This window comes from Moschus berezovskii, chromosome X (genome assembly GCF_049115385.1).
Source record: "Moschus berezovskii isolate FMDL1 chromosome X, NW_MosBer_1.0, whole genome shotgun sequence".
Taxonomy (NCBI): domain Eukaryota; kingdom Metazoa; phylum Chordata; class Mammalia; order Artiodactyla; family Moschidae; genus Moschus; species Moschus berezovskii.
Window position 1 is genome coordinate 111,283,241 of NC_142488.1, and position 14,474 is coordinate 111,297,714.

The following is a 14,474-nucleotide window of genomic DNA, read 5'->3' on the forward strand; positions in this document are numbered from 1 at the left end:
TGGTGGGGGGAAGAGCTCATTATACTCTTCTATTTTTGTGTACACGTGGAATTTTCCCTAATAATGTTAAAAGATAATGAGTGAACTCTTGATCAGCAACAAAATGATGCATATTCAGACAGTCCAGAGCAAACTTCAATCCTTTTGGCTAACAAAAAACTTCTTCATAAATTTTTATATGCTCAGGAAATGTTAGCTATCTCCAATATAAGCATAGAAAAGACATAAATAAGGTAAAAGTGCTATAAATACAAATTTAGAAGCTAAATGTGAGTCTTAAGGAGAATATTCCCTGTATTACTCTCTTCTATTAGTGTAATTAAGATTTGACTATGATTTGTTAACAAATCTTTTCATAATTTTTTTCTTGCATCCTTACCAAATAGATGGTAGCATTGAATTCTGAAGAACATAAGTCCTATCCAGAAACAAAAAAATGCTCCTGATCATGATCTGTCAATGAAAAAAAGAAATCAAACAATTTTTTATATGTTGTGAAGCCAAAATATTTTATAAAATAAGATTGCAGAGTTTACTTGTATATCTACTAGACTACTAGGATCAAACATACAGATTAACACATCTGAGAATATGCCCATACCATTTTTTATTAAGTTATTAATAAATCTTAATTCTTGCTGTAGGTTCTAGGAAAAAAAGACACTTAAAATGCTTTGCAACTTGAAAATTAACTAAAAATCAAAACAGAATCAAGGGGCATATAATTTTTCCTCAGCAACAGTTCTCAGGGTGAAACTGTCTTAAAATTGTATACGTGGGATTTTGGGTGTGTGGGATGGATTTTAAGATTTTTAACTTGCAGAATACAAGGTTTAAAATAATACCAGCTTAGGGAAAAAGGAAAGGTTGTGATGTGAATAAGCTAAAATGCAGGACCAACAGGCACTTTGCTAGGTAACCAAAAACCAGGTGGGATAGCCATTAAGACTGACAAAATTTAACAGTTATTTACATTTTACACTTGTAACACTTATTTACAGTGCTACAAAAATAAAAATGATTCTAAGGTAGAAGTCATTCTAAAATACTGGTTTACCCATAACTTGCAATTTTAAAGTAGAAAACTCAACCAAAATTAGTTTGAAGCCCCCCTATTGCAAAACTTTTAAAACTAATATTCTTGTATTTGAAGAAACTTATTTTAACTACAATATTTAACTGAAATGTAATGCTTTTTTCCATCTTACCATCTGCCTACAATGGTTCTGCCAACATCTATCAATCTTCTTGAGAAAAAGAACACTATCCAAAGAGTCTGTGAGATACATGTTAAGGATATTTTAAAAATGCTTAGGACAAGTAATACATGCAATGTTTAAGAGCACATTTGTCTTAAATACGGAAAGCCCTACATACTAAATGAAACTAAATAGTACTTATAGAACAAAATGCTACTTCTTAAACTGTAAAAACACGTTAGAGTCCACAAAGAAAGAAAAAAACCTTTAAAAACAAGTCACAGGGACTCCCCCGGTGGTCCAGTGGTTAAGACTGTGCTTTCACTCCAGGGGCCATGGGTTTGATCAGTCTATGGTTGGGAACTAAGAACCCACATGCCACAAGGTCAAAACAAAACAATAAAAAGCAAGTCTTAGATATAATTGAGCATTATGTTTTCAGTTTATTATTTCCTGATTATCTTTCCTCAAATGGAAATTTGCTAGGACAATAAGAGTAAAGACATAAAGAAATTTTATTTACATGAGTAGTACAATGTAGATTTGGACCCTAATTAGAGGTAAAAAGTGAAATTTTGCTTCTTTTCCCCCTAGAGGCAAGGTGAACAAAAAACAACAAATCTACAAAACATAGGCATTCCATTTTAAGCTGGTTTAAAAAGTGAGGGACAGAGAGGGAGGAAAAGATGAAAATACAAGGTTTTTTTGTTTTTAAAAGGATATTCTCTGAACTGATGAATCTGTGCTTTGATGTGATCTTCACAAATCTGTCTCAGCTGTTTGTACAAGTTCGCAGAAATCTTGTAAGAACAGAGATTTTCCACAGCCTGCAAAATTAAACACATACTTTAAGGAGTGAATGTGTATGTCCGTGTGTATATATTTCTTGATTATTTACATCTAATTCCTATTATTTGTTATTTCTACCATGTCAACTTATTAAAAAGGATTATTCATCCATTTAAAACACAAGGTAAAACAACCAAATATCAATGCAAATAGTGAACTTCTTTCATAACCAGTGTACTATACCACCCCTCCCCAAATTAATCTGTTTCTTCTGGCAGCACAGTTGAAGTATGGGGGGAATCAAGCCAAATTCTCCCCTTGTAAAGACATCCAATTTATAACAACTGCTACATATAAATTCTGTCTTGTTCATGAAAATGTTAATTGTTTTCATAAGCAGAATTCCATTTTGAGTTTGAAAAATTATTTCACCAATTGTTTATTAGATGGGTTGGGGAGAAGAGAAAGGCTACCAACTCCAGTATTCTGGCCTAGAGAATTCCATGTATAGTCCATGGGGTTGCAAAGAGTCGGACACAACTGAGTGACTTTCACTTTCACTGGGCAGTCCAACTACCACTGAATTTAAATTTATTTATACTTTCTTTGGTTTTCCTGAACAGAGCAATGCAGAATTTATTGCAAGCAGTGTTATGAGAATGAAATAATTATACAAGGATTTGTCTCCAACACTGCAGCTTAAGAATATTTAAATAAAGATGTTTTAAATTTTGTACAATGGAATAAACATTAATTACTAAAGAAATACTGAATTTTTATTTTTTCTAATTGTTGGATTGGTCTTTTATAGTCAGATCCCAAAAGGACAAAACTGAGATTTCACTGAGTTTCTTCTTAGGTGTATCAAGACTTTCAAATTTAATATAACAGGCATGGTAGAACTCTGAAATAATCTACAATTCCAACTAGTAATGACTTAAATATAACACCAGGATTTCTTTCTCACCACAACAGAAGGCAAAAATTCCATTAAAACTGACTCTAAGGGACCATCCAAGTCCTGTTGGCTGGATTGGAATTTTATAAATATGTAATTGGAAGTCATATTCCCAGCATGCAGGTCCAGCAAATAAACTCATAAACGAAAAGAAAGCTTAAAGGAAATCACTTACACAAAGGAGGAAAGGTGCTACAGACCACTTAGATATAGCAGACCACTTAGATCCAGCAGCTAAAGAGGAATAAGAAAGCTAAGTTCCTGCTGGCCACCACTTACGATGGGCCTTGGGTCAGGCCACAAATGTCTAAGAGTGTGTTTATGTTTATTTCGTGTGCCTGACTGGTTCACAATGGTCCCCTATGGACCCTCTCTCTCCTCCTCGTGTAGTAGTCTTCTCATTGTATCTTGGTGTTCCTTTTGAATGACTAATTTTCTCAGCATTTCTTGTTTCCCTGCTTAAATTCTCTTTGTACTCAATCTTCTTCACATTTCCCACTTTAAGTACTTTTCCAAGTCCTGCTTCTACCATTCCCTTCTGCTGTGATACATACACATACATTAGTTCTCATCCCACCTGTTTATCTTCTCATATAGGATAGCACATTCCCTTACTACTCAGCTAGGCTCCACTTCTTCCAATAAGCTTTCCTTAACTGTCTCAGCTACCAATGACTCGTATGGCACTATCAACAATCATACTACACTGACTCATCACTGAATCAACACTGTATCCTTTAATGTGTATATCCTGGTCCCCAACTCTCCTTAATGACAGAAACAGACCAGACCATGGGCTCATGTACCTGTATGTTCTTTAATATTTCTGGGGCTCTAAACCAGGTGAATATAAGCAAATATTCAAAAAACTAATGTACTTATAACTAGCAATGTATCCTACACACAGAAGGGGCTTACAGCATAAAGCGAAAACTGGTCAGAAAATATGTAATTACAACACACTATTAGGTGCTGCTGCTGCTAAGTCACTTCAGTCGTGGCTGACTCTGTGCTACCCCATAGACGGCAGCCCACCAGGCTCCCCCGTCCCTGGGATTCTCCAGGCAAGAACACTGGAGTGGGTTGCCGTTTCCTTCTCCAATGCGTGAAAGTGAAAAGTGAAAGTGAAGTATCTCAGTTGTGTCCGACTCTTAGCAATCCCATAGACTGCAGATAAACGTAGAGGTGAGGTCTCTTAACTCAATCTTTACGGCAGGGAAAAGTCAGGAAAGGCTTGCTGAGCAGAAGCAAAGAGGTGGAGTTCCAAAGATCCGGAGGGACATGGATAAAGAGCTATGGGAATAGTGAGAAACAGAGAATTGGGTCCAGGTGGAGCAATGGTAAAGAATCCACCTGCCATTGCAGGAGATGCAAGAGATGCAGGTTCAGTCCCTGAGTTGGGAAGATGCCCTGGAGTAGGAAATGGCAACCTGCTTCAGTACTCCTGCCTGAAGAACTCCATGGACAGAGGAACCTGGCAGGCTACAGTCCATGGAGTTGCAAACAACTGGACACAACTGAGCAACGAAGTGCATGTGCACACACATTATATGCATATGGCTTCACATGTGCTTAGTTGGAGAGTGGTTTAAGATTGTTCGTTGTTGTTCAGTCACCAAGTCATGTCTGACTCTTTGCAACCCCATGGACTGCAGCACACCAGGCTTCCCTGTCCCTCACCATGTCCCGGAGTTTGCCCAAGTTCACACCCATTGCATTGGTGAAGCCATTCAACCATCTCATCCTCTGTCACCAGGCTTAAGTTATTAGAAGCAATAAAAGAAGGAAAGGCAAAGGCAGGAGGATCTAAGGTGAGTTTTGAAGGTCAAGATGGAACAGAACCTCTTGCTAGTCTCTAATTGAGCCTTGATTGCTTAAGATATACACCAGATCGAGTAATTTTCCACCTTTAAGAACTTTTCCATCATGTTCTTCAGGTACTGTTATGGACAAATTCCCTAACAGGTATAAAGAAATGCAAAGGACTGAATGGTGTGGTGCTGAATGGTGGTCTTCTATCATTTATATGTATATATATAAGAAAATTGAGAAAATCTCCACACAGCTGTTTTTGCAAACATGAAACATTTCTGGAATGATACCCCTAATAACATTTGTTTGCTGGGGGAGGGAGTTTGGAGTGGAAGTGAAACTTTTCACTACATGCTCTATTATATTTTTTGGGTTTTGAGCCAGATGAATATATAAAATATTCAAAAAATTTAAGTACTTGCCTCCCCCAATAAAACACTATCTTTCCCACCATCATACTTCCTAGCATGGAATTCAAGGCTCAGTATTACCATCATTTGCTCTCATGTCTGTTTATAATCTCCCATACACCCGGTGATCGAAATACTCTGATTTCCTCACTTTCAAGCCAGGTTTGTTTGGAACAATCATGTGTGCCTCTAACAGTGGCTTCCAAAAGTTTTTGACAAGCCACAGTAAGAAATACATTTTATGTAACAATCCATTGCACAGAAAATTAATTTATGTAAATAAAACAATATCTTCATGAACCTGCACTTACCATTACTATATGTGACCTACTCCGATATTTTCTATTTTACTTCTTTAAAAAAATGCTGGTCATGAACTACTAACTTCATGAGCCTACGAGAATATAAAGACCTCAGGGGCAAGGACTAAGTGATCTCTATATGTCCATGGCATTTGTCTAGCTTTGCACACAGTAAACAGTCACTGACTCAAGAAGAATGGGGTGTTTACTAACAACTCTATCCTGTTAGGTGCTGGGATAGAAATACGAATAAGAGATCACCACTTAAGAGTTTGAGGTAAACTCTATTTTATTCCAGATCTCTGAAAAGGAATTTTAGAAATGTATTATTTTACACTTCACTAAACACTCTGGAAATCCTTGGAAGTTTGATCTGGTATAATTATTACTAGTATAACCTCATTTCACAGGTAACTACTTATATTAAACAATCTAGATAATTCTATAAGACTCTTAAATAAAACTATCTTTTAATTTAAGCTCCCAGTCACTACTGGTTAAATATGCTGCCTTAAATCCTTTTTGCAGGTGTCAGCTATAAAAGAAGAACATTTTAATAAGATTTCAACTTTTATTGTTCCAAATCCCAGCCTCTTCAAGTTGCATCAGAAACATGTTTATCTGAAGAAAAACAAACAAAACTCCAAAGAAAATATAAATGTGTAGCAAATGAAATGCAAAGCTACAGTTCCTGAAATTTGATGCTTTATGGAATATAAGATTTAAGAAACAGCAAAGGCACATAAGCTTCCATTTAGGACGAAGAGTGGAAATGAGGTTAAGAAGACTAGAATTTAAAAAATGAGGATTAAAACAAGGATAAAAAGTACAAAGAATGCAAAAATTAATGGTAAGGGAGGAAATCTAGAAAATTTTCTGATTCAGCAACAAGAGACACTTAAGAAAGATTCAATTTCCTCCAGGGTGCTGAACTCTGGTGGCTGATCTAATGAGTTGGGGCTTATTTTTCAAACCATATGCTTAAATATAGAAAGAAAAAGCACATCACAAAACTTTTCAACTGATATAGCAATAAAACCAAAATTATATCTTTTTATGTCTAGTAAAAATGGCTAAAATAAAATGATCAAAATATATCAAAAACTGAGAATTGCAGGAAGGAAGCCAAATAATAAAACCTAAATTATTCTTCTTTTTACATCCAGTAAAAACAGCTTAAATAAGACAAATTATCAAGGACTAAGAATTTGTAGTTGGGATAAATAGCAGGGATAGTATTAACAATTCAGTAAAAACAGGAGTAATAGTAATGTGACAAGCTAAGCTTAAAAATATCAACAGTTAAACTTACAGAACACAATAGCTAGTGATCAACACAGAATAATCACCTCTGCTAAGAATCTACCTAGTCTCCCATATCCAATGACTGTTTAAGAAACCCCATTTTACAATGGGAAATAAACTATACTTGGATGGATGCACTATTTCTTTCAAGTATTGTGGTCATCCACTAGATTAATAAATCACTAATTGATTCATTTACAATCACTAATTGGCTCGTTATTTAATATTTATTTCACAAGAAGCAAACCAAACAAGAGTTTCCATCATTAATGAATTATTTTCATCGGATCTGAAGTAGGAACTAAACTTATCTTCAAAGATAAGAACTAGACATTTATGTTAAGAATAAATGTTAACACTTTCATATAGAAATAACCAGCCAGCTCCAAAAAAGGCAGCTGATTTAAAAACACTACACAGGGGCTGCCCTGGTGGCTCAGTGGTAAAGAATTTGCCTGCCAATGCAGGAGACACAGCTTCCATCCCTGGTTCAGGAATATTCCACATGCCATGGAGCAACTAAGCCCATGTGCCACAACTATTGAGCATGTCCTCCACAAGAGAAGCCACCTTAATGAGAAGCCTGAGCACTGCAACTAGAGACAAGCCCCTGCTTGCCGCAACTAGAGAAACACCCACACAGCAATGAAGACCCAGCACAGCCAAAAATAAATAAATAACAAAATTATCAAAAAAACCTCACAAAAAGCAACACTACACAGCTACTCACACAAGGCTGAGAACATGAGGAAAATAATCCCATTACTTAAAATATTACATAGTAAAAAAAGTCACACACAGTTCTTCTTCTATTATTTTTTCAGTTTGGCTAATGATGTTTTCTGATGCACCTTTGGAATGTAATCTATTTATCAGCCAGCTGTTCTGGCCTAGTGTGGATTTAGAATTTAAAAATGTGTGGCTTTAAAGCTGTATAATAAAATGTAATCTCAAAATAAAGATATCTTTTTTTAAAGACTCAAATACTACTTATTATCGTCATCGATGACACAGACATATAGCAGGCTGCGTAGTTAAGTACTTTTTCGCAGTATTTATTTACAACCATGCCATACAGGTAGTGTTAGTCTCCCTGTTTTGCAAATGAGAAAACCAAGGCTTAGAGAAGTAACTGACTCAAAGTCATCATGAACTGCATATCTAATCTAAGGCAGGCTGATCAGCTCAAAAGTCAGTGCATTTAACCATACTCCTATTTGTCGTCAATCAAAAATAACCAAGCAGAGACTTCCCTGGTGTTCCAGTGGCTAAGACTCTGTGTTTCCAATGCAGAGGGCCCAAATTTAATCCCTGGTCAGGGAATTATATCTCGTATGCCGCAACTAAGAGTTTGCATGCCACAATGAAGAATAAATAAATATTAAAAAATAAAAAAGTAAACAAAAATATCCAAACCAAAACAACACGAACCACTGCCTCACTCTTACAGGATTTCAAGGTTGTGGAGCAAAGAGAAGTCTCACTTTGAATCACTTTTAAAAGATGACATCTACTTATTTTAAATATACTCAGAACAGCAAATTCTTTTCTAGAAATTAAAAACTTAAGAGGAAGGATATGCAATCTACACTAGGGAAGACTTCCATGCTTAAGCTTTAAAGCAAAATGGTTTTTCATTCATAGAAAAAAGTTCTGCATAGACATATGCCAAACAAGTATTTACATCAAGGATAGAGAGAGAGGTGGGGAATGAGGAGTTTGGAAAACTTTTGTTTGGCACGTGACATATTTCTATATTGTTTCAATTTTAGGAGAGTACTTTTAAATTACATTTCAACCACTCAAAAATCAAACAAGCACCTGAAATCCAGATGGTATGAAATAATTTAACTTTTTTATCCTCTTTTTTGAACTTGAACATCTCAATATAATCTTTCTGAGAACAATCCAAAGGAGCATTTACAAAATTAAGGTAGAAAACAACAAAAGAGTTAGAAACAAATGCTTTTACATTTATTATAGCAGAAGTAGTAAAGTATTATAAAAATGCTAACAGTGAAAAGTTATAATCGATTTTAGGCTAAAGAAATGCAACTGAACAACACCAGGTAGAAATTCTGAAGTATAAGAAAGGAAAAACACACAAAAATGTGAGCTATGAGCTCCTGAAACATAAAGAGATTTAACAGGAACAATTTATCAGGAAAAGGGACTTCCTTGGCAGTCCAGGGGTTACGACTCTGTGCTTCCACTGTAGGGGGCAGGGGTTTGATCCCTAGTCAGGGAACTAAGATCCCACAAACCACACTGCATGGCCAAAAATAAAAAAATTTATCAGGAAAAATAGTTTTTAACCCACAAGCTCCAGAAAAATATCCAAAGTAAAGTAAATAGAGTTCATTAGCAACTACAATCATCACAAAGATAAAGACCGTATATTAAGGCACTTACATAGAACCTAGAAAAATGGTAGTGGATGAACCTAGTAGAGAATGGACTTGTGGACACAGCAGGGGAAGGTAAGGGTGAGATGAACTGAGAAAGTAGCATTGACATATGTCCACTATCATGTGTAAAACAGATAGGTAGTGGGAAGTTGCTGTATAACACAGGGAGCCCTGTCTGGCCTTCTGTGATGACCCAGAGGGGTGGGATGGGGGGAGGGGAGGGACACTCAAGAGGGAGAGTATATACATGGATACATAATTATGACTCATTTGTGTTGCACAGCAGAAACCTACACGACCTTGTAAAGCAATTTCCCACCAATTAAAAAATAAAATTAAAAAACTAGAAACTAAATGTTACAAACATGAAATATATAACACATTACTGAAATTAAAGCTGTATGCCAGCATATCCAAAGAAACACCATATACATGCATGTATGAACAAAAATTACCTTCTCTGATGACAGAGTTTTTTTCCCCTAAAGTAAGACTATTTATTTGCTTCAAACACTGCACTACAGAGGCATGTGGAGTGTGTACACTGGACTGAAAATTTGGGCATCTCAGTTTAAGTCCCCTGCTCTGCCAATATGCTCTTCAGTGCACAGAGTCCCTTTGAGATTTCATTTCCTCATAGAGTGGGGATAATAACTACTACCTTATCTAGTTCACAAAGCATTTCTATAATGCTTAAATGAGACAACCCTACTTTGTAGGCTATCATATACACTATATGAAGAAAAGACACTGGACCACATAACCACTTCAAGTCTAACTGCAATTCTACATTTATTATTGTACAACTCAGGATCCACATGTGTAATGTACCAGCACAGCCAAATGAGGTGGGTTTATCCTTACTAATACCTTAGTACTTACTACTATTACCTGGCAGTATTACTATGCAGTGGGCACCATTCTGAGAGTTTGGCATGTACTGATATATTTTATTTAAATAGCAACAGAAACTGGTGATCTCAATTGACACACTGTAAGTAAAACAAAATCATACTGTGGCTTATGAAATAACTAGTGATAACATCAACTTATATTTCTATCATAGTGCTTCACGGTATTTTTCACAAACATCTTATTTGATTCTTATGGGCAACTTGGTGAAATAGATACAGCAGTTCTTCTCCCTGTTTACAGAGGAGGAAACAAACTGAGAGAGGCTTAACACCTTGCCCAAGATCACAGGCTAATACAGCCAAAACTAGATCCCTTTGTCTTTTGACTCCTGATCCACTATTTGTCCATCACCATACTACTTCTACAACTAAAATGAATAGATGAAAACTACAAATTTTGATAAACTGAACCAACACAATTTCTTACAAGGCACTCATCAATACAAACACTCAAGCCATTAGACTGTGCAGCACTTTTTTAAAGTATGAAACTGCAGACACTAGAATGGAAAGTAACTTCTTGAATTGGTTCTGGCAAAAATACAGTAGGGCAAAGTATCTTGGTAACAAGAAGTCTAAATCAGTAACTATATTTTTAAGTTAAACATTTCAAGGACAGATCCATTTGTTAAGCAAAAGAAACAAATCTGAACCTCAGACCAAGTTGATGAACAACCTGCTGCTCGTTTTGGGGGCTAACGTGTGTCTTATAGGCCAAGAGATAAGACAAACATAAAGAAGAAGAGAAATAAATGACAAAAGCATGCTAACAGGAAAGAGGTAGAATAAAGTATACAGCATTTCTTGAGGCCTTTCCTATAGGTAACACCACGTAGAAGTTTCACAATAGAAAATGTCACCAGAAATTATTTTTGGGATCCAAGCTATAGGTTTCTATTACAGGTAAAACTTATACCAAAATACTCCTAACTGTAAATCCTAATCAGAAGGGTTCAAGATAAGCCCAATTTATACCAATAAGACTGTAGCCATAGTTGATGTCAGAATATATGGTCTGTTTATAAAACAGTGAGTGCATTAATCAAGAAATTGGAACGAGAAGGGAACCAAAAATCTACATAAGCACCCATTTCAGAAAGTAAACTCCATATGCACTGCACCTCAATTTATGCTAACCAAATCTGGTTATCCACATCTATACATACCTGGTAGAGTTCTTCTAAATTGTACTTAATTGAAGTACTATTCTGGATAGCTTCCACCGCTTCTTTCAGTTTCTGCCATGTTTCATCTGTGTAGTTTTCTGGTAATTTAGGCTTATCTAGATGATATATAAAAGGTTGATAATCAGTATAACATGCAAGATATACTAACAAAAGGATCCATAAACTACTAGTATTATTGCTCTTCAAAGATAAACTGTGATGTTTATAATTATCATACCTAATTATTACAGTAACCATTTAGGCTTAGTAATAAAATTTCAAGTGCCAGAACACTGTGTAAGTCATTTTATCTCACCTATTAAAACTGAAGCTGAAAGTTTTTTCTATTGTCTGAATTGCCTCAAAAGATAAAGATCTGAAAATGACAGACAAAACCAATCCTGATCCTATTCTATCACGTGTAAAACCTAAGTCAACATGAATTTTGTATCTGAGATTTAAAATACTGAGTGCCTGCTATGTACAAAGTACTTTATAAACATCTTAATCTTCCTAATAATGTCCTAAGGATGGTATTATTATCCTTATTTTGCAACTAAGGAAACTGAGGCTGGAAGACTCATTTACTAAAGTTTGCCCAAGGTCACCACAGATGGTCAACAGCAAAACTGGGATTCTAATTCAGGTCTGTTTGACTCCCATATTTATGTACCATCTACAGAAATGGAGAGAAACATCTTAATTCATGTTTTAATTTAAACTACATTTATGAGCAGAATGAAATACAAAAAAATCAAAACATCCTAATAACTCCAGAACCTATGTAGCACTTTCAGAATGAACAGGAACATCTTAATCCAGGCTTTAATTTAAACTTCCTTGACCAGCAATTGTTTTTTTTTTATTAGAACATCCAGATACCTTAATAATGTGCTTCTATTTTAGGAGGGGGAGAAACAAAAACCCAAACAAAATCTCTGAAACCAGTATACAAATACAATTAGGGTCATAGCTCATCTCTTTAAAAATCCTTGGCTACGAAATTGATATATTTAAAGTAAAACAGTGAACTAGTCAATTACAATTCATATTTACTTCAGAAAGGTCTACTATTGAATCAGAAAGATTACAACACTTGAGAGCCTGAAGGTGGGAGTGGAGTGATAGGAAAAAGAAAAGGTTAAAAATAAGCAACCCTCTGCTTGAGACAAAATAGAACATATTCCTGATTTCTACACTAATGGTGAAAATACAAGCATGGGGAATCTAATTTTCTCAATACCAATATTTAGCCACAAGGCACTAATCTGGTCAATATTCCTTTAGTTCATTCATTTTACTTCTCCACTTAATAAACATTTTAGTATTAGTTGCCAGTTAGGGTGTTGAAAAAGGCAGAGAAACCGAAACACACTCAATAGATTAAAAAAGTAACTCAGCTCAATTATATTATGCAAAATTGCGGATTTTATATTTGCATCAATGCATTCATAATACTCTCAATCACATACCTCAAAAACTTGAACAAATTCTCCTAAAAGCTGCAGGTCAGTACTTTAAAACCCATTTCAGTGATAAAAGATGAGTTACTATTAGAGTTACTACTTCTGCGTATACAGTGTTTTTCACTTCCAAACCCTACCTTTGGAAAGAAATGCAGAGATCATAAATACTTTTCTCCAACTACTGCTTCCATGAGTTTCAAGAATGTAGTATTCAACATCATAAATCTAACCAAAAGTCTTCTTGGAACATGAAAAGATCACTATTGCTACCTGAATTTCTAGGGACTAGTAATATGGCCTACTGAAGCATAAAAATAAAAATCCCAGCAATGCCAAGATTCACTATGCACCTGAAACAAATAAACATTTTTAGAGTACAAATTTCTCACCTGTAAAATCCGGATCAATCATATCGATTGTCAGTGTTATGAAGAATAACAGATCAAATACAATAGGCTGAGACAGACCTCAAAATACTGCACAGAAACACCTGGTGTATGCTTCAGCAGAAGGATACTAACCACCCCCGGAAAATGAACCCTCCACCCAAAAAGGACCTCCCTCCTCCTAATTGATTATGCATAAAACATTAGGCCACCTCTATACTGTTTAACATATTAGCATAAATAGAGCACGTGACCACTCAAGTGTCAAATCCTGAGTACGTGATCATGGATTTTGGCCCTGGTTACCTTTAAAGTTCTTGATGACTAACTTCTTAGCAGAGCCAGGCTTGCTGTTAGCAAAGCTAGAGACGGTGGTGGAGGATTTGGCCAGGCCGTTTGCGTGATGCACCGAAGCCACAGTAGAGATTAATATACTCTTATTTTTAAGTTGCTGCTGCTGAGACGTTGCAGCAGTTGGTGAAGATGAGGACGAGGACGAGGAGGATTCCTCGGCCATCTTCGCATCAAACCCTACAAACTCCAGGTTATCTTCAAAACGCAGCTTCTTCTGTATCGGTACGTGGCTGGGAGCAGTCACTGGGACCCCCAGGCACGAGGTTGAAGGGGATGCCGAATCCCTGGGTTGTAAAGGAGGAGTGGAAGAGGAGGAAGAGGTGGAATCAAAGTCTTCTCTCTCGTTACTACTATTACTGCCGCTGCTGCTGCTTAACTTTCTCTTCTTGGCAGAGGTGGGCGGAGTGGTGCTGGTATTACCATCAGTGGCTGATCTGACCTCTTGAGCAGCAGCAGCAGCTGAGGGATTGGGGGAAGAAAAACCTGTTGGAAACATGAAAATAGCGGGGTCAACAGGCAGACGAGCATCAAAAGCCTACGTTTATATGCCTGCGTGCGTGTAGGAGAGAAGGTGGCAATAGAGGGGGAAGGGAATAAAGAGAGGAGAAACACAGAGGACGAGAAGGAAAGTGAAGGGGGGGCTCCACCCGGGGAATGGGAGGGTTTGGGAAGGAGGATAGGCTGACACCAGGAGTGAGCAGAACAAGGGGGGAGAGCGAATGAGGAGGCAGACAGGTAAACGGCCGTGCCGTCCCCCTCCCCTGCTTTTCGGTCTCTCTCCCCCCTTTCTGCAGGAGCGACTCAGTAAGTCTGTGAGGCTGCAGCTCCTCCTCCTTTTCTCCCTCTCTCTGGGAGGGGAGATGCAGTGCTTGGGGGGAAGGGGGAGGGGGGCGAACCGGAGCTTGTTATTGTCAATAGCACAGGAGGCTAAAGATGGCGCCACTTCCGGTCACGCGGCGGCGAGGGAGGCGCGGCGTCCGTCCCCGAAGTGGGGGGTGGAGCGCG

General features: G+C 36.9%; 1 protein-coding gene and 1 long non-coding RNA gene across 5 annotated transcripts in view; one reads left to right on the top strand and one right to left on the bottom strand.

Annotated features, from left to right (window-relative positions):
• Window positions 1–14,474, bottom strand: part of CUL4B (cullin 4B) — a 31,085-nt gene that overhangs the window by 16,255 nt on the left and 356 nt on the right. For 2 of the 4 annotated variants that reach the window (XM_055438283.2, XM_055438284.2), the window contains exons 2-6: window positions 13,422–13,952; window positions 11,264–11,379; window positions 1,922–2,026; window positions 1,209–1,277; window positions 380–453 (exon numbers count right to left, since the gene is read on the bottom strand). In XM_055438283.2, the coding sequence (XP_055294258.1) occupies window positions 380–453; window positions 1,209–1,277; window positions 1,922–2,026; window positions 11,264–11,379; window positions 13,422–13,952 (895 nt within the window). Of the gene's footprint in view, window positions 1–379; window positions 454–1,208; window positions 1,278–1,921; window positions 2,027–11,263; window positions 11,380–13,118; window positions 13,253–13,421; window positions 13,953–14,474 lie in introns of those variants that run through there. The other 2 variants (XM_055438285.2, XM_055438286.2) reach the window with 2 other exon arrangements.
• LOC148773436 (uncharacterized) overlaps window positions 13,579–14,474 on the top strand; it is a 43,970-nt gene continuing 43,074 nt past the window's right edge. The window contains exon 1 of the long non-coding RNA XR_016036788.1: window positions 13,579–13,691. This is a non-coding gene — a long non-coding RNA (uncharacterized LOC148773436). The remainder of the gene's footprint in view (window positions 13,692–14,474) is intronic.